The 27,820-nt window shown below is 48.2% G+C and overlaps 1 protein-coding gene across 1 annotated transcript in view; it reads left to right on the top strand.

The window, feature by feature from the left end:
• HSD17B4 (hydroxysteroid 17-beta dehydrogenase 4) overlaps positions 1–27,820 on the top strand; it is a 566,121-nt gene that overhangs the window by 186,508 nt on the left and 351,793 nt on the right. The window contains exons 6-7 of the mRNA XM_063964187.1: positions 4,749–4,795; positions 27,565–27,649. Coding sequence (XP_063820257.1) covers positions 4,749–4,795; positions 27,565–27,649 — 132 coding nt within the window. The remainder of the gene's footprint in view (positions 1–4,748; positions 4,796–27,564; positions 27,650–27,820) is intronic.

Here is a 27,820-nt window from a genome sequence, read left to right on the forward strand (position 1 = left end):
GACTTCTCTGTGCAGTTTCTGAGTAGCTCGAGACTTACTCTGCCAGTGCGATCAGTTCAGTGCTTGTCGTTCCTGGTTTGACGTCACAAACACACCCTGCGTTCGCCCAGACACTCCTCCGTTTCTCCAACCACTCCCGCGTTTTTCCCAGAAACGGTAGCGTTTTTTCACACACTCCCATAAAACGGCCAGTTTCCGCCCAGAAACACCCACTTCCTGTCAATCACACTCCGATCACCAGAACGAAGAAAAAACCTCGTAATGCCGTGAGTAAAATACCTAACTGCATAGCAAATTTACTTGGCGCAGTCGCACTGCGGACATTGCGCATGCGCATTAGCGACTAATCGCTCCGTTGCGAGAAAAAAATAACGAGCGAACAACTCGGAATGACCCCCAATGTACACAAACTTTGTTTAATACACAAAGTTATTAAAAATATTGTATTAAATGACCTTCAGGCTGTGTGTATAAGTTGTATATGAAACATAAATGAATTGTGTGAATGTAGACACACTTTGTTTAATGCACAAAGTTATAAAAAATATTGGCTAAAATTGCCTTCAGGCTATGTGTATAAGGTGTATATGTAACATAAATACATTCTGTGCTTATATTTAGGTCCCATCACCATGATATCTCATTATGGTATGCAATTATTCCAAAATACGGAAAAATCCGATATCCAAAATACGTCTGGTCCCAAGCATTTTGGATAAGGGATACTCAACCTGTGTGTGTATGTATGTTTATGTGTATATATATATATATATATATATATATATATATATATATATATATTTATATACTAGGTGCTTCATCGCGCCCTACGGGCGCTCTTCACACCGTCGGAAGGGGCTACGCCCCCTTAACCCCTGCACGCCTTTCTGGGGTTCAATATATGGAGTATTACCTGCATTCCTAATTTTGTTAGTGTTTGAATATTGCACAATGATAGGGCGTCCGATGGTGAAGGGGGCGTAGTCCCTTGCAACAGGAAGGGGTTTGGTGAGTGGGGACCGCGGATGGGGGAGGGGGTATGAAGGCGCTGTGGGTGGGGTAGGAGCAGGGGTGTCGCAGGTGGGGGATGGCAGCTGCAGGGCTGTTGCGGATGGAGGAGGGGTTCCGAAGGCGCTGCAGATGGGGAAGGGGTGGGTGCGGGTGTGCAGTGGATGGGGGAGGTGTCCAGGGGGAGGGGTGGATGCGGGGGTAACATGGGTGGGGGAGTGGCGGGTGCGGTGCTGTTGCGAATGGTGTAGGCGATGCGGATTGGGAAGGGCCTGCTGCGTGGGTGGGGTAGGGGATCCAAAGGTGCAGCGGGCGGGGGGGAGCCAGATGCGGGGTGTGGCGGATGGGGGAGGGGCTGCTGCAGATGGGGGAGGGGTTTGGAAGACACTGCGGGTGGGGTAGGGGGTCCGAAGGCGCAGTGGGTGGGGGTGCCACGGGTGGTGGAGGGGCAGGTGCGGGGGTTTGCGGGGGATGGGGAGGGGTCCAGGGGCGCTGCAGGTGGTGGAGGGGCAGATATCAGTGCACATAGTCTCTGTGGTAGTTAGTGAGGGTTGGTGATGGTGTGAGAGGGGTGAAGGCCAGTACACAGACAGGCAGTTAGAGAGCAGGATGAGGGTGACAGGGCATAGTGACGGGGAGTACTTAGCAGATATAGGGGTGGGCTACAGGTGTGATGTCACAGTGTGTGTACCTTTGCTCTCATGTGTGAGGTATATGTGAGGTATGTGTGAGGTATGTGTGAGGTATGTTTGAGGTAAGGATGTGCGGGTCGTGGTGGCCACTAACCTCCAGGCTGCTGCTGTGAGATGGTGACTGCAGAGGGAGGGAGCTCAGACCCAGCAGCAATGGGTCGTGGTCAGCATTCCTTCCTGGCCCCGTTCCGCCGCACACTGTCCGCCCCGTCTGACGGGCGTCATTCCTCCATCCTGCATGGCAGCGTCAGCTGCTGTGATCGCGGAGCATAGGTAAGCGTCCGGAGCCCTGTGGGCGGGCAGGCATGGTGTTTCCCTGGAGAGGTGCGGCGCGCGTCCTTAGGCTGCAGACGGAGGGAGCTCCGGCCCAGCAGCAATGTTGATTAGTGCGTGTCCCGTCCTGGCGCTGTCCCGCTGCACATGCTCCGCACCGCTTGCCGCTGAGCATGGCAGCCCTTGTCTGTATGCTGCAGATGCTGATCTAGCGGTGCCTGAGCTAGCGCCCTCTCCCTGGGGTGTGGGTGTCAGGTGGCAGGTATGGTGTGTAGGTGGGAGAGGAGCTGCGGGCGGCGACTCGCTGCCTGCAAGTACCCTCCATATTAGCGCTGTTCCCCTCCCTGCAGATAGTGTCAGTGGCCGTGGTGTACTTTTGCTACTGGTGGCCAGGGCCGGTGCTAGGGTGTTCGGCGCCCCCCTGCAAACTATGAATTTTGCGCCCTCCCATATTCCTTTGTTGTGCATCGGGAAAAGTGGTGTGGTCTCACAACTAAGGGGCATGGCCACACAATAGTACCCCCATTTAAAATTACGCCACAATGTAGCACAATCTTATTCATCTTATACGTAATGCCCCACCCGTAGTAGTAGCGTCCTTATACGTAATGCCCCACCCATAGTAGTAGCGTCCATATACGTAATGCCCCCCCCAATAGTAGTAGTGTCCTTATACATAATGCCCCCCCAGTAGTAGTAGCAGTTATATGTAATGCTCCCCAACAGTAATAGTAGCATCCTTATACATAATGCCCCCCCAGTAGTAGTAGCATCCTTATACATAATGCCCCCCCAGTAGTAGTAGTAGCATCCTTATACATAATGCCCCCCCAGTAGTAGTAGCATCCTTATACATAATGCCCCCCCAGTAGTAGTAGCATCCTTATACATAATGCCCCCCCAATAGTAGTAGTGTTCTTATACATAATGCCCCCCCAGTAGTAGTAGCAGTTATATGTAATGCCCCACAACAGTAATAGTAGCATCCTTATACGTAATGCCCCACCCGTAGTAGTAGCGTCCTTATACGTAATGCCCCCCAGTAGTAGTAGCAGTTATATGTAATGCCCCCCAACAGTAATAGTAGCGTCCTTATACGTAATGCCACCCCTGTAGTAGTAGCATCCTTATACATAATGTGCCCCCAGTAGTAGTACCGTCCTTATACATAATGCCCCCCCAGTAGTAGTAGCATCCTTACATGTAATGCCCTCCCAGTAGTAGTAGCACCGTCCTTATACATAATGCCCCCCAGAAGTAATAGAGTCCTTATACATAATGCCCCCCCAGTAGTAGCGTCCTTATATGTAATGCCCCCCAGTATTAGTAGCCTCCTTATACGTAATGTCCCCCTATAGTAGTAGCGTCCTTATACGTAATGCCCCCCCATAGTAGTAGCGTCCTTATACGTAATGCCCCCCTATAGTAGTAGCGTCCTTATACGTAATGCCCCCCCATAGTAGTAGCGTCCTTATACGTAATGCCCCCCCATAGTAGTAGCGTCCTTATACGTAATGTCCCCCTATAGTAGTAGCGTCCTTATACGTAATGCCCCCCCATAGTAGTAGCCTCCTTATACGTAATGTCCCCCTATAGTAGTAGCCTCCTTATACGTAATGTCCCCCTATAGTAGTAGCGTCCTTATACGTAATGTCCCCCCATAGTAGTAGCGTCCTTATACGTAATGCCCCCCCATAGTAGTAGCGTCCTTATACGTAATGCCCCCCCTATTGTAGTAGCGTCCTTATACGTAATGCCCCCCCATAGTAGTAGCGTCCTTATACGTAATGCCCCCCTATAGTAGTAGCGTCCTTATACGTAATGCCCCCCCTATAGTAGTAGCGTCCTTATACGTAATGCCCCCCCTATATTAGTAGCGTCCTTGCATGTAATGGCCCCCCCAGCAGTGGCGTCCATAAAGTGCGCACACACAGACATACCTCACACACGCAATTCACACATATATACAAACACACACACACCACCATATATACACACACACACACACTACACACACCCCCACTATATACACACACACACACACACACACACACACACACACACACACACACACACACACACACACACATTTCTCTCTCACCCTACACTTACCAAGTCTGGCTGGCCGTCACTGCAATGCTGATTCCACCACTGTTCAGCTGTCTGGTCCTGTGTGGCTCCGCCTCTCTATTCCGTGTAGCCCCCCCCCCCCTTTTCGTGACCCACACAGCCCGCTGTCACAGGTGATTGGGGGGGGGGGGAGGACAGGCACAGCAGCCGGCAGCTAGTGCCCATCCTCACCTCCTATACTGTAAGGTAGGGTCTTGCAGCTGACTGCTGCTGGTGCTGGGTATGGAGTAGCTCCCTGCAGCAGATGCAGTTGACTCCGCCCAGCTCTGTGACTCCGCCCAGCGTTACGAGCACAGTCACAGATTAAGGCAAATATATAGGAGATATATTAATGTGTGTGTGAAAAATAAAATAAAAAACCCTGTGCACTTACAGAGCAGCACCATATTATGCCCCTTGCACCATATTAATGCCCCAAGTAGCTGTGCTGCGTATACACATAATGCTTCCAGTATCAGTGCTGCTTATACACAAACGGCCCCCAGTAGCAGTGCCGCTTATACATGTCTCCAGTAGTAGCACCGCTTGCACATAATGACCACACACACACATATCATAATCTCATCTACTGTGGTATCAGCCTGGTCCTGTGTAATTTTGCATTAGTCCTTCTTAACACTCATATTGGTTTTTATTTCTTTATAGAATTTTAAGAGACCGCTCATTTGCAAGAATAAGTGACATAGACTGGGGTAAGTGTCTTTGATTATCTTTTTCCCGGTTGATTGAAAGGTATTACACTTTTAATAATAAAAGTTCAAGATCTGATGATGTCAATGTTATCTGAACAGTACCATATATTAATGATTATACAATTCACATTAATAATATATATATGAGTGTGTGTGTATTTGTCAGTGTCCGGAGTCTTACCGGTACGCTGGGGCCGCGGGGCTGGCTTCCTTGGCATTGTGCGGGCAGCGGCGGAGGTGGGCTGCTGTGCCGGATCCGTGGGCAGCAGTAGCGGAGGTGAGGGGGTCCGCTCGTGGCGGCGGGACGCCGCTACAGCGGGGCGCTCTTGCTGAACCGTTGCTTGGAGACCAGGGGCAGTGAGCAATGTGGCTTTGCAAAAAGGTCTGCATTACTGGGCGCCGCCATGTTGGAGACCAAGTTTTAAGCATAGTTCCTGTTTCTTCCAGCCAATCCAGGGGAAGCTCTCCCTATAAAAGGGGGCTGGTTTAGGACAGGGACGCCAGTGCTTCAAGTTACAACCCTGTTGTAGGTGCTTTAGCCTGTGCTCCCAGGATTCCTGCTGTATCTTGGTTCCTCCTGATCCTGCTTGGTCGGTTCTCTGTTGCTGCTGCAGCCCTGCCGTTTCTTGCCTGCTACTGCCTGTGAAAGCGCTCCTGGAAAACCCGGTCCAGTAAGACTCTTTGGGCACAGTCGGCCCCGGGGTCTTCTGCCTTGTCTTTCAAGCCACACTCCACAGATCTCCTTCACCAGCCATGCCTTTGTACCACTGACCACAGCCTGCAGATTATTATCTTCAAGCCTCGTTTTCCAAACCACAGTCCACAGTCCTTGTCTCCAGCCACGTTTTCAACTACCATCCACAGTTCCACAGTTCATCATCTACAGTCTCGTCTTTCAAATCACAGTCCGCAGTTCTTCACCTCCAGCCACGTCTTTAACCATTGTGCTTCAGCCTCAGTTCCCTACCTCAGCCCTGTACATAATAAATACTTTCCATTGACTCTCAAACCCCACCTACGTTCTTCATTGCTCCGTGTCCCATGCGAAGGAACTATATCCAGCCCCCTCATCTGGTTCATTCACAGCCTGCTACCTCCTCGGGCAAATCTCAGCTGCCGGATCCTCAAACCCTGCCAGCCGTGACAGTATTTAACAAACAGGGTAGTTTGCACCAGTCTCTTATGAGAGAGAATAATGCTTTCTGTGTGTGTCTGCAGACTCATGTTAAAGATTGGGTTAATTCCTTTCATATCCCTTCAAACACAGCACAGCTACACAGGTAGCTGTAGATCACGTGGGTGTGATTGATTAGCTACTGAGTGCCTGGAAGAGGTATAAGTAGATTGTTTTGTGTTAGTGGCGGGGCGACTTTTGCCAGTTAATTGGTCGGTAAAAGTGTCTAGTTTGTGACAGGGTCACAGAGTACTTTTTGCTGGTGTATTGCTGGAACCACACCTAGTCCTGAATAAACACATCAAGCTGGTTAGCAAGACATGTGTGGACATTCAATTGCTGTGTCTTCCACAATACATATATATGTACGTCATCTTTCTCCCACTAGCAGTGGCAATCACGGGTCATTTGCCAACGGCTAGTGTTTCCTTGAACGTGCACTGCACATGCACCCTTGACCCATGCTCCTGTGAACAGGACTGCGGATATGTATGTTTCTGCTGCGGGGTACACTGGGCTCAACAAGGAATGGACAATGGGGTGTAGAGTAGGATCTTGATCCGAGGCACCAACAGGCTCAAAGCTTTGACTGTTCCCAGAATGCATAGCGCCGCCTCCTATATCACCCCGCCTCCCTGCACAGGATCTCAGTTTTGTAGTTGGTGCTGCAGTAGCAGGCACTTAACAGAGGGGCTGCTCCAGGCAGCCCTAAAAAGAGCTTTTTTTCTAAGGAAAAAAGTGAAGACTTCAAGGGCAGCAGCACTGTTACATGTCAGTGGACATTCACGGCTGCAGCTCCAGCTCTCCCCAGCGGCGCTGTACACTCCCGAGCCCTGGTTGCCGGGTAACTACAGCAGGAGGCTCCGGTTTTCTTCTGGTCAGGCACACACGACGGGGGCTCTCCGGGATTGCGTGGCCGTGCTTCGGGAGGTGGTAAGTGGGTCCCGCTTGCGGGACCCGGTCTTTATCGCGATCCGGCGCGGTCAGTGGGAGGCGGGCCGCGCATGCTGGCAGTGGACACTGTGGCAGTTCAGGCGATCCCACTAGATCACCCAGGCATGGGACAGGTTAGGTTTTCTCTATAAACCGTTTTATTAGAGCCTGCAGTACCCGGTGGTTTTGCCAGCAGGGGGATAGAGCTTGGACCTGAAGCCCCTCTCCCAGCCCCAGGGCGCCATTTTCTGCAAATGTTCCCGCCCTGGAGCTGCATATCTGTCTCTCCCTCACTCCCTGGCAGTGTCTGCGGCGCCATTATCCCTCAGCTCACTGTTCCTGGGACTGCTTGGGCAAATCCTCCTATGTAAAGCCGCCTGGTTGTCAGTGCTGTGACTTTACAAGACACTTAAGTATTCTACCTGCCTTTTTTAGTCAGTGTTAGTTAAGAAAGAGTGCACTTAGTCAGGTTTTCCTAGTACAATTACCCTGTGATATACATCAAGTTCTTACTGTGTACTGTTATATCTATTGTTATATAGCTGTGTAAGCTAGTCCAGTGCAGTATTATTGTTAGTAATAACCTCTGCATTGTACAGACTGTGACTATTTGTGTGTGCATTTGAGAGCTGAGTGCTGTACATTTCGTGTCTTTCACTCAACCTACTATCCCTATATTCTATAACCTGAGGGGGCTTAGTGCGTCAGGTTTTATCTAATATAGGATTTTCACAAAGATGTACTGTATTACGTATTTTTCTCTGTGATTTAGTCACCATATCTCTCCTTTATCTCTGCTGGTGCGGACTACACTGTGCAGGGGTTTGGGCTAGAGGTATTGTGCTGCTGACAAATTGTACTGTGTTACCTGATACTGCAATTTATATCATGTCTGCTTCTGAGGGTAATGGTTCTGGGGCTGAACATACTGCCGGTGTTGCTGAAGCCGCAGATACCTATGAGGAGAATATAGCAGCTTTGGGCTCTGGTTCTGGGGGCTCCTTGCCTTCCAGTGGAACGGGGGCAAATAATGACCCGCCGCGGGCCGCTTTTTCCACGCTTCTGCATACGCTAGTTCATAAACTAACACCCCCTATGGGACCCCCAATGCCGGTTAGAAAAACCCTGGAGGTACTCCCTTTTAAGGGAGATATTCGGTTTGGGGAGGATTTAAATAAGATTGTGGCTGACTTGGCTACTGCCAAAACTGCCTGTCTACCAAGTACTACTCCTTTTGTGTCGAAGGCTAAAGGTACTTCCTTTCACCCCTTTCATCCTTCAGGTAAAGCAAAAGGTCAGGCGTACAACAAGCAGGCCCGCACTTCCAAACCTGGTAAGCCTAAGCCCAAAAGAGCCTGGGCGGCCCGTCAGCCAGCTTCCAAGACCGATAAGCCTCCCGCATGACGGGGCGGGCCTCCCTCTGGGGGATCCCAGAGTGGGGGGCCGGCTTCTAGGGTATACCCTGGAATGGTTGAAGACAACTTCAGATGCCTGAGTACGGGAAGTCGTCACGCGAGGTTACGCCATAGCCTTCAAAAACCGACCCCCTCATCGATTTTGCCAGACAGATGTCCCGTTGGACAAGACAAAGGCAAACACTCTACATTCGGTGGTACAGACCCTCCTGGATACAGGAGTCGTAGTACAGGTGCCTGTTGCGCAGAGGGGCCGGGGGTACTATTCTCTGCTGTTTCTAGTCCCGAAACCGAATGGGTCCTCCCGGCCCATTCTCAACCTCAAGGCATTGAACAGGTTTGTGAAGGTTTCCAGGTTCCGTATGGAAACCCTTCGCTCTATAGTTCTGGCCTTGGAAACTGGGGACTTCATGGTCTCCCTGGATATACAGGATGCTTACCTGCATATTCCTATAGCAGTGTCTCATCAGCAATACCTGAGATTTGCGATTGGCAACTGCCATTACCAGTTTCGGGCGTTACCTTTTGGTTTAACAACGGCTCCGCGAGTCTTTACAAAAGTCATGGCGGTGATGACAATGGTACTCCGCCGTCAAGGGGTCAGGATACTGCCGTATTTGGACGACTTGTTAATCCTGGCAAATTCCCCAGAACTTCTCCTGCGTCATCTAGATATGACGGTCCGGTTTCTGCAAGCCCACGGGTGGCTCATCAACTGGAAGAAGTCATCCCTGATCCCTGCTCAGAGCATGGTGCATCTGGGAGCACTATTGGACACTCTACTGAGACAGGAACAACCGCTGGTTGTGAAAGTCCTAAAACTTCAGGACAGAATTCGTTGCTTCCTATCTTGTCCGCAAGTGTCGATACATTCGGCGATGTAGGTGCTGGGCCTCATGGTGTCAGCATTCGACATGGTGGAGTACGCTCAATTTCACTCTTGCCCTCTCCAGAGGCTGATTCTAGCCAAATGGGACGGCCTGCCTCACCGGATCAGGTCTCAAATGATCTCATTGATTCCGGAGGTCCGTCTGTCGCTGCTCTGGTGGCTCCGGGACCAACAACTGTGCAGGGGCCGTCTGTTCTGGATATCTGACTGGGTCCTGTTGACGACAGATGCCAGTCTAAGTGGTTGGGGCGCGGTGCTGGAGCAACACTCCCTTCAGGGGCGATGGACCAAGGAGGAATCCCTCCTCTCGATCAATATTCTGGAGTTGCGAGCGGTCTTCAATGCCTTGAACCTAGCCCAGCATTTAATTCAGAACTGTCCTGTTCAAGTACAATCGGACAACGCCACCACAGTGGCTTACATAAATCATCAAGGCGGAACTCGAAGCCGCCTAGCAATGAAGGAAGTCTCACGGATTGTACAGTGGGCAGAACGCCATCTACCAGCCATATCGGCAATATTCATTCCGGGAGTCCTGAATTGGGAAGCCAACTTTCTCAGTCGTCAGGACGTGCATGCCGGCGAGTAGGGCCTCCATCCAGAAGTGTTTCAACTCCTAGTGGAAATGTGGGGCCTTCCAGACGTAGATCTGATGGCGTCTCGACACAATCACAAGGTTCCGGTGTTTTGAGCAAGGACAAGGGATCCTCAAGCAGCATTCGTGGATGCGCTGGCGGTACCGTGGAGGTTTCGGCTGCCGTACATGTTCCCTCTGGTGTAACTCCTGCCCAGGGTAAGTCGGAAGTTCAAGCAAGAAAAAGGAATTCTGCTTCTCATAGCTCCAGCATGGCCCAGACGGCACTGGTTCTCAGACCTGCAAGGCCTATCGTCAGAGCGTCCAATTCTACTTCCACAACGCCCAGACCTCCTCGTTCAGGGCCCCTGTGTCTACCAGGACCTAGCCCGGCTGTCTTTGACGGCGTGGCTCTTGAAGCTTCCGTCTTAAGGGCTAAAGGGTTTTCTGAGGCGGTCATTCAAACTATGTTGCGGGCCCGGAAACCGGCTTTGGCTCGGATTTACTATAGGGTCTGGCATTCTTACTTTGCTAGGTGCGCATCTAACGATTATGACGCTTCCAAGTTTAGTATAGCCAAGTTGTTGGCTTTTCTTCAGCAGGGCCTGGACTTAGGCCTGCGTCTGGCCTCCCTCAAGGTTCAAATATCTGCCTTGTCGGTGCGGTTTCAGAGAAAAATTGCCACCTTACCTGATGTGCATACCTTTACTCAGGGCATGTTGCGTATCCAACCTCCCTATGTCCCGCCTGTGGCTCCTTGGGACTTGTCGGTGGTTTTGGGGGTGTTACAAGAGTCTCCATTTGAACCTCTTGGTTCAGCTGACGTTAAGTGACTTTCCCTTAAGGTGGTGTTTCTGCTGGCTATTGCTTCAGCTAGAAGAGTGTCGGATTTGGGTGCCTTGTCTTGTAGTTCCCCATATCTGATATTTCACCGTGACCGGGAGGTTCTTAGGACTCGTCCCGGCTATCTACCTAAGGTGGTTTCTTCGTTCCACCTTAATCAGGAGATTGTTGTTCCGGCACTTGTTTCTCCTGATCTGTCTCCCAAAGATGTGAAGAGAACTGCTTCTATTAGGAAATCTGATTTCTCTTTTTGTTGTGTTTGGGTTTCACAAACGGGGCTGGCCTGCTCACAAGCAAACTCTGGCCAGGTGGATTAGAATGGTGATTGCACATGCTTATGTGAGGGCTGGTCTCTCTGCTCCTGATCACATTAAGGCCCATTCTACTCGGTCTGTTGGACCTTCTTGGGCGGCCCAACGTGGTGCGACCCTAGAACAATTTTGCAAGGCGGCTACGTGGTCCTCTGTAAACACGTTCATAAGGTTCTATGCCTTCGATACTGCCGCTTCCCAGGATGCTTCCTTTGGACGCCGGGTTCTTGTGCCCGCGACAGTGCGTCCCCTCCCAAAAGGAACTGCTTTAGGACATCCCCATTGTCCATTCCTTGTGGAGCCCAGTGTACCCCGCAGCAGAAAACGAGTTTTATGGTAAGAACTTACCTTTGTTAAAACTCTTTCTGCGAGGTACACTGGGCTCCACAAGGCGCCCACCCTGACGCACTTAGCTTCTTTGGGTTGGTATGGCATTAGCCGCTGACATGTCTCCTGTCGTGAGAATGCGGTGTTGTGGCTACTAACCATTGTCGTCTCTTTTCCTGCTGCTGCATTGGACTGGTTAACTAAAAACTGAGATCCTGTGCAGGGAGGCGGGGTGATATAGGAGGCGGCGCTATGCATTCTGGGAACAGTCAAAGCTTTGAGCCTGTTGGTGCCTCGGATCAAGATCCTACTCTACACCCCATTGTCCATTCCTTGTGGAGCCCAGTGTACCTCGCAGAAAGAGTTTTAACAAAGGTAAGTTCTTACCCTAAAACTCGTTATCTATGTATACTGCGAGTACGGAGTATGTGTATAGAAACATCTTTCTCTCCCTCTTTTTATATACTGTGTATGTATGTATGTGTATGTGTATATATATATATTCTGTAGCAGGGTACACTGGTATTCCACAGGGAATAACATCGGGGTGTAGAGTTGGATCTTGATCCGAGGCACCAACCGGCTAAAGCTGTTCCTAGGATGCACTGCACCGCCTCCTCTATAGCCCCGCCTCCAGGCACTGGAACTCAGTTTGTAAGTTGGTGCCTGCAGTGCAGGTCACTAACAGGTGGGGCTGCGCTGGGCAGTCCTGAAAAGAGCTTTTTTAGAAGACTTCAAGGGCCGCAGCACTTTCTATGTCTTTATGACATGCTGTGCTGCGGCTCCATCACCTCCCTCAGCGGCGCTGCATACTCCCGCGGCCTGGTTCCCGGGTACTTGCAGCGGAGACACACCGGTTTTCTTCAGGCACACCACCACTGTCATTCTCCAGGATCGCGTGGCTGCACTTAAAGGGTGGAGGTAAGGTAAATCGCGATACAGTCGCCGTCCCAGGAGACGGACCGCGCCGCTGGCGTGGACACTGTGTTGCACAGGGACCCTACTATATCCACCAGGGCAAGGAGCACAGGTCGAATTTTATAAAATTCATTTGCAAAAGGCTCCACAGTACCCGGTGGTGAAGTTTAGCAGAGGGGATAAGGCGCTGACCTGTAGCCCTTCCCCCAGCTCCGGGCGCCATCTACTGCTGGTGTTCCCGCCCTGGAGCTGCATCTCTCTCTCTCTCCCTCACTCCCTGAAGAGATTTGGGTGCCATTACATAGTTGTGCTGATCTCCAGGACTGCTGGGCACTGTCTCCTCTGTAAAGCCGCCTGTCTCATCAGCGCTGTGCATTTACAGACACTTAAGTATTCTACATGTCATTTTAGACAGTGTTAGTTAAGAACAAGTGTACTGCTGTCTGAATATTTAGTACAAGTATTCTGTGATATACATCCAGTGTTTAGTGTGCATTGTTATCTGTATACATACATACATACATACATACAGTGGCGTAACTTAATCCTAGTTGCCCGGAGGCTAGATAAATATTGGTACCCCCTATATTTACAGTAGATAAATATATGTATGTATGTATGTGTGTGTTTGTGTGTGTATGGAGTGTTCTGAAAAAAAAAAATGTATATATTGTATTATATATTTCATTGTCTTTTATTTTAAATCACACATTTCTTAGCAGTCATACCCAGGATTAGAACCCATGACCTTTTACACTGACAGGAGACACTTTTCTGGTGGAGCTATTTGCTCCTGTACAGGAAGCATGAGAATTATAACTATATGAAGTTACGTGTAATTGTCAGAGCAATGACTTCATATAGTTAGAATTCTCATATTTCCTATACAGGAGCAAATATCTTTATCAGTAAGGTGTCTGCTTCCAGTGTAATAGGTCTTGGTTTCTAATCCTGGTTATGACACTTGTAAAATGTGTGTCTATAGTATAATAAAAATGGTGTGACTTGTAAGGTGCAGGACCAGTGAGGAAGTCGGCTACTGAAGAGATAGCAGCAGCTATCAATTAACTTAATTCAGTGGTGTCACAGAATGGGAGGAGAAGTGCCCACCTTCATAGCAGGAGCCCGGCGGTAGATGACTCTGTTGAATCCCAGAGTTACGCCTCGGCATACATACCTATATGTAATTACTAGTCCATTGCAGTTTTATTGTTATATGTGATAATTCCTGCATTGTACCTGTGACTGAGTGTGCCTATAGCTGCTGTGTGGATTCCATTCTTGTGTATCAAACGTTTGCTATCACTATATTCGTTACCCTGGGGAACTAGGTGCATCAGGATCTCATATAATATATAGTGCTGCTCAGGGTATACTGTTAGTATTTCTCACTGTGTTTTTCAGTCACCTCACACCACTTATATCCTCTGTTTGTGCTCTGTAGTTACTGTCACAAAACACAGGGGATTATTTGCTGTTTTTTGTGTGTGTTTGTCTGGCTATATTGTACTATTACATCCCAAGGCTACATCCCACATGATGTCTGCTACACAGGGTGGGACATCCGCAGACGCTCCTGCATCCTGCAGTGCTGTCGTCACGGATTCACCAGTGGGGGAATTGTTAGCTGCTGGTTCAGGCGCTGGGGGTCATACATCTCCCAGTCCATCTGTAGCACCTGTGATCAATCAAGACCCACCTTGGCAGCTTTTTCAAATATGCTGACTTCGCTTGTAACGCGTCTCACGCCCCCTGTGCCGCGTCCTGTGCCATTACAACCACATATTGTCCCTGTAGTTAATCCACCATGGGCGGATACTTTGTCTACCCAGTTACTGCAATTATATCAGACTTTGGTTAGACAAAAGTCCACCCCATGTCCCTTTGGGGCCAAGGGGTCATCTACGCGGGCCATTTCTTCCTCACAATCCACTAATATTTCGGATAATTCTTCTGATGAGGATGGGGAATATACTGATCCATCAGACTCTGTTACAGTTGCTTCTTATGAGGAATCTGCAACCCAGGTTGATGTTCCTGACCTTGTGGAGGCTATCAAATGATTCTCTAAATTGATGATGACATTGAGCCTCCTGTTACATCTAAGAAACCTGATAAGTTTAAACGTCAGAAGGTTGCTAAAGTAGTTTTACCACATTCTGACCTCTTAATTGACATACATCAGGAATCCAGGTCATTTCCGGGAAATAAATTTTCCCTGTCTAAAAATATGCTAGCTCGTTATCCTATCTTTGCAGAGTTGAGTAAGAAGTGGGAAACTCCACCGCCGGTGGACTCTCATGTCGCTTGTCTTGTGGTGTCATCTACTCTGCCTGTCAACACTTTCACCTCACTGAAGGAACTGACAGATAAGTGTGTGGAGGGATGCCTGAAGTCTATTTACACTCCTACCGGTGCTGTACATAGACCCACTATGGCTGCCTCTTGGTCGGCAAAAGGAATTGAAGCATGGGTTCAGGCAATTGAGGAGGAGCTACCTCAGAATTTTTCTGACACTGCCGTACTTTATCTGTCATGTATTACCACAGCTTCTCACTATATTCAGGAGGTGGCCTCTGATGCAGGGGTCATGACGGCCAAGGCTTCTACGTCTGTCCTGGCTTGCCGGATTCTGTGGTTAAGGTCCTGGAAAGTGGACCTATACTCTAATAAGACCTTGGAGGTACTCCCTTTCAAGGGAGACATCCTGTTTGGGGAAGATCTGAATAAGATTGTGACTGACTTGGCGACGGCCAAGACTGCGTTTCTCCCAAGTACTATTCCTTCTGCTCCGAAGGCTAAAAGTGCCACTTTTCGTTCCTTTCGACCTCCAAGTACAGCAAAAGGTCAGGCGTACCCGAGACAGGCTTTTACTTCCAAAACCACTAAGCCCAAATCTAAACAATCCTGGGCCGCTTGGCAGCCTGCTTCCAAACAAGAAAAGTCTGCTGTATGATGGGGCGGGCCTCCTTCTGGGGGACCCCAGGGTGGGAGGCTGACTTCTGCAGTTCACCCAGGCCAGGTTAAAGACCACTTCTGACGACTGGGTACGGGAAGTTGTCTCTCACAGGTAAGCAATCTCTTTCAAGAGACGTCCCCCTCGCCAGTTCTGTTCAACGGTTATCCCTTCGGATCAGTTGAAAGTGCAAGCTCTGCACCTGGTTGTACAATCCCTTCTGGAAACAGGAGTGGTAGTGCCGGTACCTATGTCACAGAGAGGCAGGGGATACTATTCGACCCTGTTTCTAGTTCCGAAACCGAATAGGTCTTTCCGGCTTATCCTTAATCTGAAATAATTGAACAAGTTTGTGAGAGTGTCCAAATTCCGTATGGAAACTCTGTGCTCTATTGTGCTGGCCATGGATCCCAAGGACTATATGGTATCCCTGGACATACAAGATGCTTACTTGCACATACCTATTGCCATTTTTCTTCAGCAGTATCTGTGGTTTGCTATTGTCAACTTTCATTTTCAGTTCCAGGCTCTGACATTAGGACTGGCTATGGCACCTCAGATTTTCACCAAGGTCATGGCCGTGATGATTGCTTTCCTCCATCATCAGGGAATCAGGATCCTGCCGTATCTGGACGACTTGCTGATTCTGGTGAACTCCCCAGATGTCCTTCTCAGTCAACTGGAGATGTCGGTCCAATTCCTACAAGCCCATGGGTGGCTCATCAGTTGGAAGAAGTTCTCGCTTGTCCCTGCTCGGAGCATGGTGCACCTGGGGGTGCTGCTGGACACACACAGCCAAAGACTGTTTCTGTCTCCGGAGAAGTTCCTGAATCTTCAGGAAGAGATCAGATGCTTCCTTTCTCACCAGAGAGTGTCGATACACTCAGTAATGCAAGTACTAGGACTCATGGTGTCAGCTTTCGACATGGTTGAGTTTGCCCAATTTCATTTCCGCCCTCTGCAGAGGTTAATCCTTTCCAAATGGGACGGCCTGCCTCATCAGATCAGGTCTCAAATGATCTCCTTGACTCCGGAGGTTCGTCTGTGACTGAGCTGGTGGCTACAGGACCAACAGTTGAGCAGGGGCCGTCCCTTCTGGATCTCCAACTGGGTCCTCCTGACAACGGACGCCAGTCTGCGAGGTTGGGGCACGGTGTTGGAGCAACACTCTCTCCAAGGTCGGTGGACCAGGGAGGAATCTCTCCTCCCGATAAACATTCTGGAATTGTGGGTAGTGTTCAGTGCGTTGACACTGGCCCTGCCTCTGGTACAGAACAGGCCTGTTCAAGTACAGTCAGACAACGCCACCACGGTGGCATACATAAATCACTCGAAGCCGCATTGCAGTGATGGAAGTGTCAAAAATCCACCAATGGGCGGAATGCCATCTGCCAGCCATATCGGCAGTGTTCATTCTAGGAGTCCTCAACTGGTAAGCGGACTTCCTCAGTCGTCAGTACGTGCACGCTGGAGAGTGGAGTCTTCATCCCGAAGTCTTTCAACTCCTAGTGAACAAGTGAGGCCTAAGGGATGTAGACCTGATGGCGTCGCGACACAATCACAAGGTTCCGGTCTTCGGAGCAAGGACAAGGGATCCTCAAGCAGCATTCCTGGACGCACTGACTATTCCATGGAACTTTCGGCTGTCATACGTGTTCCCTCCAGTGTCACTCCTGCCCAGGGTACTACGGAAGTTCAAGCAAGAAAGAGGAATACTACTTCTAGTCGCTCCAGCATGGCCCAGACGGCGTTGGTTCTCAGACTTGCAGGGTCTATTGATAGAGCGTCCTCTTCTTCTTCCTCAATGCCTAGACCTCCTCGTTCAGGGCCCATGTGTCTACCCGGACCTGACCAGACTGGCTTTGACGGCGTGGCTCTTGAAGCATCACTCCTGAGAGCAAAAGGATTCTCTGAGGCGGTCATTCACACTATGTTGAAAGCCCGTAAACCAGCTTTGGCTCGGATTTATTACAGGGTCTGGAATTCTTACTTCACTTGGTGTGCTGCTAAGAATTATGATGCATTTACTTTCAAAACCTCCAGACTGTTGGCTTTTCTACAGCAGGGCATAGACTTGGGTCTTCGTCTGGCCTTCCTCAAGGTTCATATATCTGCTTTGTCGGTGTGGTTTCAGAGGAAAATAACATTTCTTCCTGACGTTCACACTTTCACTCAGGGTGTTCTACGGATTCAGCCTCCCTATGTCCCTCCTGTGACTCCATGGGATCTGCCTGTAGTGTTGAATGCCCTGCAAGAGTCTCCATTTGAACTTCTTGAGTCTGTGGACCTTAAATGCCTTATGCTTAAGGTCGTATTTCTGTTGGCTATTGCCTCTGCTAGGAGGGTGTCGGACTTGGGCACTTTGTCCTGTCGTCTACCCTTTCTGATTTTTCACCGTGACCGGACTGTTCTTCTAACTCGCCCAGGTTATTTGCCTAAGGTGGTATCATCTTTTTAACTTAACCAGGAGATTGTGGTTCCGGTCTTCAACTCTTCTGCCGCCGAACAATTGTGCAAGGCGGCTACGTGTCCTCTGTGAACACATTCTTCTGGTTCTATGCCTTTGATACTTCCGCCTCCCAGGATGCTTCCTTTTGGACGCCGAGTTCTTATGCCCGCTACAGTGTATCCCTTCCCTTGAGGAACTGCTTTAGGACATCCCCGATGTTATTCCTTGTGGAATACCAGTGTACCCCGCTACAGAAAAGGAGAATTAGGGTAGACTTACCCTAGTTAAATCTTTCTACGAGGTACACTGGATTCCACAGGTCGCCCACCCTGACGCACATAGCTTCTTTTGGTCTGTATGGCATTAGCCGCTGGTCCCTTCTCTTGTCGTGAGAATGTGGTTCTATGTGACTAACATCTACCGTCTCTCTTACCTGCTACTACATTGGACTGGTTAACAAAACTGAGCTCCAGTGCCTAGAGGCGGGGCTATAAAGGCGACGGCGAAGTTCATCCTGGGAACAGTCAAAGCTTTAGCCTGTTGGTGCCTCGGATCAAGATCCAACTCTACACCCCGATGTTATTCACTGTGGAATCCAGTGTACCTCGCAGAAAGAGATTTAACACTGGTAAGTCTACCATAAATCTCCATAAGTCTTTAAATCATAAATCTATATATATTGTGTTCCTGCATTCTCTCGCTCTCTTGTGGCGTGTGCTCCGTTCCTGGTTGGAGATTGCCCGGTGCAGTATGTTATGCCATGTGGTAACCAGCCCACACTGATAATTACTTTGGTACAAGTTGGCCAAAATACGAGGACATTCAACCTATACGTTTGTCCTTTAGCAGGACTTCATCAGGGGTTAATCCTTATAAATAATAATTTTTTCACTATCTATTGATGGCACAATTATCTCATCTGGCCCTCAAGCACACTGTCTTGGAGTTATCCTTGATTCGCATGTCTTCTTCCCAGGAGGAGACTATGTTAGGGACACAAACGGCTGTGGGAGTGACCCTGTCGGCACCGCCGACACCTGATTGGGTGAATGTTTTGAGTGCTTTGAATGCAAATGTGGCTCTGATAAATAAAAGATTGGATAAATCTGAGTCTCAGAACCAGGCTTGGAAGAAATCCATAGAGGATGTGTTGTTTCAAGTCCAGACCCCCTCGGGGTCACAAAAACGTTCATTTGCCCAGCTGGCAGACACGGATACCGACACGAACACTGACTCAAGTGTTGACTATAGTGATGCCAGATTAGATCCAAAACTGGCAAAGAGCATTCAGTACATGATTGTGGCTATAAAAGATGTATTACATATCACTGAGGACCCTACTGTTCCTGATACTAGGGTCTGTATGTATAAAGGGAAGAAACCTGAGGTAACATTTCCTCCCTCTCATGAACTGAATACGCTTTGTGAAAAGGTTTGGGAAAATCCTGACAAAAAGTTTCAGATTCCCAAAAGGATTGTAGTAGCGTATCCGTTTCCCTCTGGGGATAGGGAAAAATGGGAATCACCCCCCATTGTGAACAAAGCTCTGTCACGGCTGTCCAAAAAGGTGGCTCTTCCGTCCCCTGACACGGCTGCCCTAAGGGATCCTGCGGATCGTAGACAGGAAAATACATTGAAAGCCATTTATGTCACCATGGGTACGCTACTCAGACCAGCCATTGCATCTGCGTGGGTGAGTAGTGCTATCGAAAAATGGGCAGATAACTTGTCATCTGAAATGGATACCCTGGATAGGGATAGCATTCTTTTGACACTAGGTCGTATCAGGGACGCTGCAGTCTACCTAAAGGAAGCTGCGAGAGATATTGACCTCTTGGGATCACGGGCCAATGCCATGGCAGTCTCAGCTAGGAGAGCATTGTGGATTCATCGGTGGAATGCTGATGCTGACTCTAAGAAAGCTATGGAGTCTCTACCGTATAAAGGTGGTGTGTTGTTTGGTGACTGCCTCGCTGATTTGGTATCTACGGCTACCGCGGATAAGTCTTAGTTTTTACCTTATGTGCTTGCACCACAAAAGAAAGCACACCACTATCAGATGCAGTCCTTTCGGCCCAATAAATACAGAAAGGGCAGAGGGTCTTCCTTCCTTGCTACTAGACGAAAGGGAATAGGTAAACGATCACCGGCCGTGGACGGTTTTCAGGAGCAGAAGTCCTCCCCGGGTTCTGCCAAGTCCACCGCATGACCCTGGGGCTCCTCTGCGGGAGTCCGCACCGGTGGGGGCACTTCTCAGGCTCTTCAGTCAGTACTGGGCTCGTTCCCAAGGGTAAAAACTGGAGTTTCAAGACGTTCCCCCTCACCGATTTTTCCTTACCAGCTTCTCTTCCGGACAGGGAGATGGTATGCGCCGCAATACAAAAATTGTGTCACAATCAAGTCATTGTCAGGGTTCCCCCGTCACAACAGGGAGAAGGCTTTTATTCGAGCTTGTTTGTGGTCCCGAAGCCAGACGGCTCAGTCAGACCAATCCTGAACCTCAAATCCCTAAATTTCTACCTAAGAAAATTCAAATTCAAGATGGAATCTCTCCGGGCAGGGATCTCCAGTCTGGAGGAGGGGGATTTTATGGTGTCGGTAGACATAAAGGATGCCTACTTACATGTTCCCATTTATCCTCCACATCAGGCGTATCTGAGGTTTGCAGTTCAGGATTGTCATTACCAATTTCAGACGTTGCCGTTCGGTCTGTCCACGACTCCAAGGATTTTCACCAAAGTAATGGCCGAAATGATGGTTCTCCTGCGCAAGCAAGGAGTCACAATTATCCCGTACTTGGACTATCTCCTGATAAAGGCGAAATCCAGGGACCAATTACTGCAGAACATTACGCTCTCCCTGACAATTCTGCAGCAACATGGTTGGCTCCTAAACTTGCCAAAATCACAGTTGGTTCCGACGAGACGGCTGTCATTTTTGGGAATGATTCTGGACACAGAATTACAGAGAGTTTTTCTTCCAGTGGAAAAGGCTCTGGAAATTCAGAACCTGGTCAAACAAATTCTGAAACCAGCAAAAGTATCGATCCATCAATGCACTTGGTTGCTGGGGAAGATTGTGGCAGGCTACGAGGCCATTCAATTTGGCAGATTCAATGCCAGAGTGTTTCAGTGGGACCTGCTGTACAGGTGGTCCGGGTCCCATCTACACATGCACCGAAGGATAACCCTGTCTTCCAAGACCAGAATCTCACTCCTGTGGTGGCTGCACAGCTCTCACCTCTTAGAGGGACGCAGGTTCGGGATCCAGGACTGGATCTTGTTGACCATGGATGTGAGTCTCCGAGGCTGGGGAGATGTCACACAGGGGGAAAGCTTCCAGGGAAGATGGTCAAGCCAGGAAATGTGTCTACACATAAACGTTCTGGAATTAAGGGCCATTCACAACGGCCTTCTGCAAGCGAATCATCTTCTTCGCAATCTGCTCGTCTTGATTCAGTCGGACAACATAACAGCAGTAGCGTACATACACCGCCAGGGCGGAACAAAGAGCAGAGCGGCAATGGCAGAGGCCACAAAGGTTCTCCGCCGGGCGGAATGGCATACAAGCGCTCTGTCAGCGATCTTCATTCCAGGAGTGGACAACTGGGAAGCAGACTTCCTCAGCAGACACGATCTCCATCCAGGTGACTGGGGTCTTCATCCAGAGGTCTTTGCAGAAGTTACAAGTCTTTGGGGAATTCCTCAAATAGCCATGATGGCGTCCCGCCTCAACAAGAAACTTCAGAGATATTGTTCCAGGTCGAGAGACCCTCAAGCAATAGCAGTGGACGCCCTGGTGACACCGTGGGTGTTTCAGTCGGTGTACGGGTTTCCTTCGCTTCCACTCGTTCCAAAAGTGATAAAGATCATAAGAAGAACAAAGGTTAAAGCAATCCTCATTGTTCCAGACTGGCCCAGGAGGGCTTGGTATCCAGATCTTCAGGAATTACTCAGAGGAGATCCCTGGCCCTTTCCTCTATGAGAGGATCTGTTACAGCAGGGGCCGTGTGTGTTCCAAGACTTACCGTGACTTTGTTTGACGGCTTGGAGGTTGAACGCCGAATCCCACTCTTATTCAGGCCAGGAAAGGAGTAACGTCTAAACATTACCACCGTATTTGGAGAAAATACGTGTCTTGGTGTGAATCCAAGAAGGCTCCGACGGAAGAATTTCAGTTAGGACGATTTCTCCATTTTCTACAAGCTGGTGTGGATGCGGGCCTAAAGTTGGGCTCCATTAAAGTACAAATTTCAGATTTATCTGTTTTCTTCCAGAAACAATTGGCCTCCCTTCCAGTAGTTCAGACCTTTGTGAAAGGCGTGTTACACATCCAACCTCCCTTTGTGCCCCCTGTGGCACCGTGGGATCTTAACATGGTGTTGCAATTCCTTCAATCTCATTGGTTTGAACCTTTACAGAAGGTAGAGTTGAAATTCCTTACTTGGAAAGCGGTCATGCTGTTGGCCTTGGCATCCGCAAGGCGGGTTTCTGAATTGGCGGCCTTGTCTCACAAGAGCCCTTATTTGATCTTCCATGAAGATAGAGCAGAGTTGAGGACTCGTCAGCAGTTTCTGCCGAAAGTGGTTTAGTCGTTCCACTTGAACCAACTCATTGTGGTGCCAGTGGCTACTGACGCCTTGCTGGAATCGAAGTTTCTCGATGTAGTAAGAGCTTTGAAAGTTTAGGAAAACAGAGGCTTTGTTTGTCCTGTATGCTCACAATAAAATTGGGGCTCCTGCTTCCAAGCAGACTATTGCGCGCTGGATCTGTCATACGATTCAGCAGGCTCATTCTTCGTCTGGATTGCCGTTACCGAAATCGGTGAAGGCCCATTCTACCAGAAAGGTGGGCTCGTCCTGGGCGGCTGCCCGGGGGGGTCTCTGCATTACAGCTTTGCCGAGCGGCTACTTGGTCGGGTTCTACAAGTTTGATACCCTGGCTGATGAGGACCTCATATTTGGTCAATCGGTGCTGCAGAGTCATCCGCACTCTCCCGCCCATTCTAGAGCTTTGGTATAAACCCCATGGTTCTTGAAGTGACCCCAGCATCCTCTAGGACGTATGAGAAAATAGGATTTTAATACCTACCGTTAAATCCTTTTCTCTTAGTCCGTCGAGGATGCTGGGCGCCTGTCCCAGTGCGTACTGTATCTGCAGTTATTAGTTGTGGTTGCACACATGTTGTGTTACGTTTATAATCAGCCTGTTGCTGATGTTGTTCATGCCGTTGACTTGCATTGTGTTAAATGCCATGTTGTACGGCGTGCTTGAGGTGTGAGCTGGTGTGTATCTCACCTTAGTTTAAAAATAAATCCTTTTCCTCAAAATGTCCGTCTCCCTGGGCACAGTTCCTATAACTGAAGTCTGGAGGAGGGGCGTAGAGGGAGGAGCCAGTTCACACCCCTTTGAAAGTCTTAAAGTGCCCATGTCTCCTGTGGATCCCGTCTATACCCCATGGTTCTTGAAGTGACCCCAGCATCCTCTACGGACTAAGAGAAAAGGATTTACCGGTAGGTATTAAAATCCTATTTTCCAAAATTAACAACACATATTAAAGTACATATTCATACAAGAGGAGCATTTGTAGGCTTGACAATACAAGTACAAAACAGCAGCGTACGGTATCCTTTTGTTGATTTGTGCAGACATATGTGGATTTCAGGTACACTATGGGGTCATTCCGACCCGATCGCTCACTGCAGTTTCTCGCAGAGCAGCGTTCCGGTCGGAACTGCGCATGCGCTGGCGCCGCTGTGCGCCGGCACATGCCAGCCGTTGTTGCCTAGCGATCGCCTCTGAGGCAGAGGCGGTCACTCGGCGGGAGGGGGCTGGCAACGGCGTTAAGCCGCCGTTTAGGGGGCGCGGTCCGATGCCTTTGCACTTCTGCGGAGGGTGCCGGGACTGACATGCGGGGCGGACTAGCCCTGGGCTGGGCGTCCCCCCGCATGTCTGTGTGAATGATCGTAGCTGTGCTGAATATAGCACAGCTACGATCAACTCGGAATGACCCCCTATGTTACTTGCTATGAGTAAGGTATGTTGGGGGTCATTCCGAGTTGATCGTAGCTGTGCTAAATTTAGCACAACTACGATCATTCACACTGGCATGCGGGGGGACGCCCAGCACAGGGCTACTCCGTCCCGCATATCAGTGACGCCGCCCCCCCCCCCCCCCCGCAGAAGTGCAAAGGCATCGCACAGCGGCGATGCCTTTGCACTTCAAGAGTGGCTCCCGACCACCGCAGCTTTAGCGTGCTGGCAGGGAGCTACTCGTTGCTCCCCGGCCCGCAGCGGCTGCTTGTGACGTCACGCAGCCGCCGCGGACCGCCCCGCCAATGGTCTGGCCACGCCTGCATTGGCCGGACCGCGCCCCCTAAACGGCGGCTTGACGCCGCCATCCAGCCCCCTCACGCCCAGTGACCGCCTCTGTCTCAGAGGCGATCGCTAGGCAACGACGGCTGCCATGCGCCGGCGCACTGCGGCACCGGCGCATGCGCAGATCCGATCGCTGCGCTGCGAGAAACTGCAGCGAACGATCGGGTCGGAATGACCCCCGTTGTGAGCACGGCCATCGGACTGTCATGACAGAAGGTTGACTAGCTTATTTTCACCCTGTAACTAGTAACAGGTTTTCCATTTATGCTGGGTTTTTGTACTTAAATTGTCAAGACTGCAAATGCTGATCTTGAACTGACTTTTTATAATGTTTTGTCATTTTTGGAAAGTACTATTGACACTATAAATAAGATTTTATTCATTATACTGGATGTCCTGCCTCTCACTTTGTGTTGTGCACTTCACTGTATAAGCCATTCACCGTGTGCAACAGGTCAATGCTTTTATTTCTCTCTCTCTATACATATATATATATATATATATATATATATATATATATATATATATACACACATACACACACACACACACACACACACACACACACACACACACACTGGCTCTTGGAGATGTACATGATTACTATATTCAGTTGTGACAACTGCATGTACTCTAGCAATCAATGTAAATCTTCGATAGCTGCTGTTTGTTTTTTGCTTCTTTAAACACATGAGGGTGCCGAAGTTCTGTCAATATTAAGTGGCGGATTTGCATGTATATAATATACAGTATCATCCTGAGACCAGCTGCACACAATGAATGGCTTAAAAAGTTGAGTGCACGAAATGTGTAGCGGAAATGGGTTTTCCAGTGTCCAATATTTATCAAGGATGCCAGGATATTGTAAATACAGTGTAAGCTATGGAAAAAGACACTCCAAGTTGTGATTCAAACATCAAAGTGCCTATTACAGCATATGAAATAATTTGAAATACTGTATACGGCGAGCGTTTCAAGCAGCCAATGGTCCCTGTATGTATAAAAATGTTTTGTTGCATCATTTACTTGTGTTACACACTGTATTAGACATATGAAGCATTTTTTAAATGTAGTTTTCAGCAGATTCTTAACTGTTATTTGTAATTTTTGGACAATATGCCACACCATTTATGTGTTTTTTAAAACTACCGTAAATAATAGAGTAGTGTAAAAGAATAGTACATTTGTCCAATAGCAGTGAATTGGATATTTATCCTCATTCATCTTGATCATCAATACAGTATGAATAATATACAAACTATAATCTATCACAAGCATTCTCCATAATACAGATGTGTCCTCTTGCATCTTTGCTCTGTACGCTGTAAGTCGCGTTACACAACGCGTGAGTGCCGTGTGACTCTGCAGCGCCAAGCGTCTTTTTATGTTTTTTTTTTTTATGCAATAGGACGCACAAGCAGTTTCTGCTGATTAAAATTACATGAGGCATGCCTATATTCTGTGTGTGACTGCGACTGTATTTGCATACAAAATGCTATAGTTCAGTGTTTTCGGATGCAGATACAGCCGTAATTACCCATATTATTTCAATCAGCAGAAGCTGCTCGTGAATTGCACTGGATCTTATACGCATTTTTGTGGAAAAAAACGCAAAAGCACTGGGCGCTACCAAGTCCCACCTACAAAAGGTACCAGACGAGGCAGCTATCATGGGCGCACTACATAGAATTACACTGGGTGGAATAGGTCACACCTAGAGTAGATTACACAAAATGTGGTGGTAGTAGGATCCTAACATAACAGGCAGGTCCAAGTATTTTTCATCCCATCCATGAGTGTTAAAGGTGAGGTAGCCACTGTGTGAGGAGATAAGCCATACAAGGACCCAAGTCATATATGGGAAAACTGACACTTTCGTAATATTATATACTCTATATGAATAGATCAACATGTAGCACATCCTGCCCAAGGAGGAACCATCCGAGACAGCCATCTGAGACGCATTGTGTAGGTTGCTGCTGGCAAAGTGTGCAGATAGTAAAGGTATAACATACAATTGGGGTTACAGGAAGAAAATATAAGAGAAAAGCAAAACACAGTGGTGTAAACGGCTGTATTAAAACAGTGGTGAGGTCAATATAAAAGTAATGCAATTAGATTTCACATGTTTTAGGGAGCAGTTTCAATGTGCATTAGGTTCAACAGGTCCTCAGTTTCACAAACTGCTGGTCTGTCCTGCAGGTTGGCTCTAAGGGAAACATCCCTCTCCCCCCTCCTTCACTTGTTTAGCAATGATTCATGTGATGGAGTTGCTTGCGGCAATAATTTTTTTGTTGTTGTGTCTTTTGGTCTTCTGATGTGTATAAATCAAAAGATAAAAACAAACATGGTGTGTACTGTTTTTTTTTTTTTTGATATGTAACAGGTACGTTGTAGTCGAGTGATTTCTACTCTCATTTTGTAGGTTAACGATAGGCGTTGGTCATTTTCCCACCATTACCTGTCGGTGGTTGCTTAGCAACATGGATGCATTAGAGTTCTTCCTTCTCAGAATCAGAATTCTCTTTATTGCCAAGTACTGTATATTTGCACATACAAGAATATTTACTTGGTGAAGATGGTGCATAAACAAAATATAACTAAAAAATAAAACAAAATGACTATAAAAATAAATCTAATAATTGCACTTGTATAAACAAGGGTGGGGGTAGGGTAGGGGTAAATTCCACAATCAATAAGAGGCAGGGGGCTTATTGAGAAATCCCACTGTGTTAGGAAAGAAACTGTTCTTGTAACGTGAGGTTTTGATCTTGAGAGACCAAAACCATTTTCCAGACTGCAATCTCTGGAAAAGGTGGTGGTAAAAGTCAGCCATCCTTCCAGCCCACCTCCTGGTCTTAGAATGGTATAGGTTCAGGAGAGACTGCGGGCCGCAGCTGGTAACTTTCTCAGCTGACCGCATGATCCGCTGCAGTCTGCCTTTGTCATTGGCAGTAGAATCCGCATAGCAGATGGCGATTAACGAGCTAAGGATGGACTCCATAATGGGCGTATAAAACTGGATCATCATTTTCTGAGGCAGATTACATTTCCTCAGTTGCCTCAGGAAGAACATTTTCTGCTGCTCCTTCTTCATGATGGCGGTAATGTTCTCCTCCCAGCTAAGAGATTATAGTACCCAAGAATCTGAATGACTCCACAGGATTGTAGAAAACACTAACGTACCATTTTAATATGCTGTTTCAGTCGCAGACGCACACAGAATATAGGCATGCCGCTTATAACTTTAATCAGCAGAAGCTGCATGTGTGTCATAGTCACATAATTTTGTGAATAAGATGATTTTTTGGCAAAAAAAGACACCCGACGCTAACGGAGTTGCACAGGACTTGTCAGCTCACTCACGCCAGGCATCTCCCGCTATGTGGATGTGGCGTCTTGAGGCAAGATATATGAGAACACATCTGTATGTTCCTATCATTTGCAGTTATACTGTATTGTACATTACTGTTACTTTCTTATTATAATGTGCGATTCTTCACCCTCGCCCCCTTTTTTTCTCATTGTGATACTCCCTCCACCGTCCTATATAAAGTATAAATTAAAATTTACTTTTCATGGAATCATTTTCTTTTTCTGCAGATATTATTCATAGAGTTCACTTAAGAGGATCTTTCCTGGTTACACGAGCAGCATGGAATCACATGAAGAATCAAAAATTTGGAAGGTACACATTTTTTTTTTTTTTTTTAGTTTTTCTCATTTGTCAATTATTACAGCAAGTTTTTTTTTTCTTAGTAGATACATATTTGTGTTATTATTTTTTATATGCGCCGTACTATATTTGTAATGTAATGATTAATCTATATTCGTATGTTCAGACACAATTCCTTTATCC

The sequence above is a fragment of the Pseudophryne corroboree genome, chromosome 1 (assembly GCF_028390025.1).
Source record: "Pseudophryne corroboree isolate aPseCor3 chromosome 1, aPseCor3.hap2, whole genome shotgun sequence".
Classification (NCBI taxonomy): Eukaryota; Metazoa; Chordata; class Amphibia; order Anura; family Myobatrachidae; genus Pseudophryne; species Pseudophryne corroboree.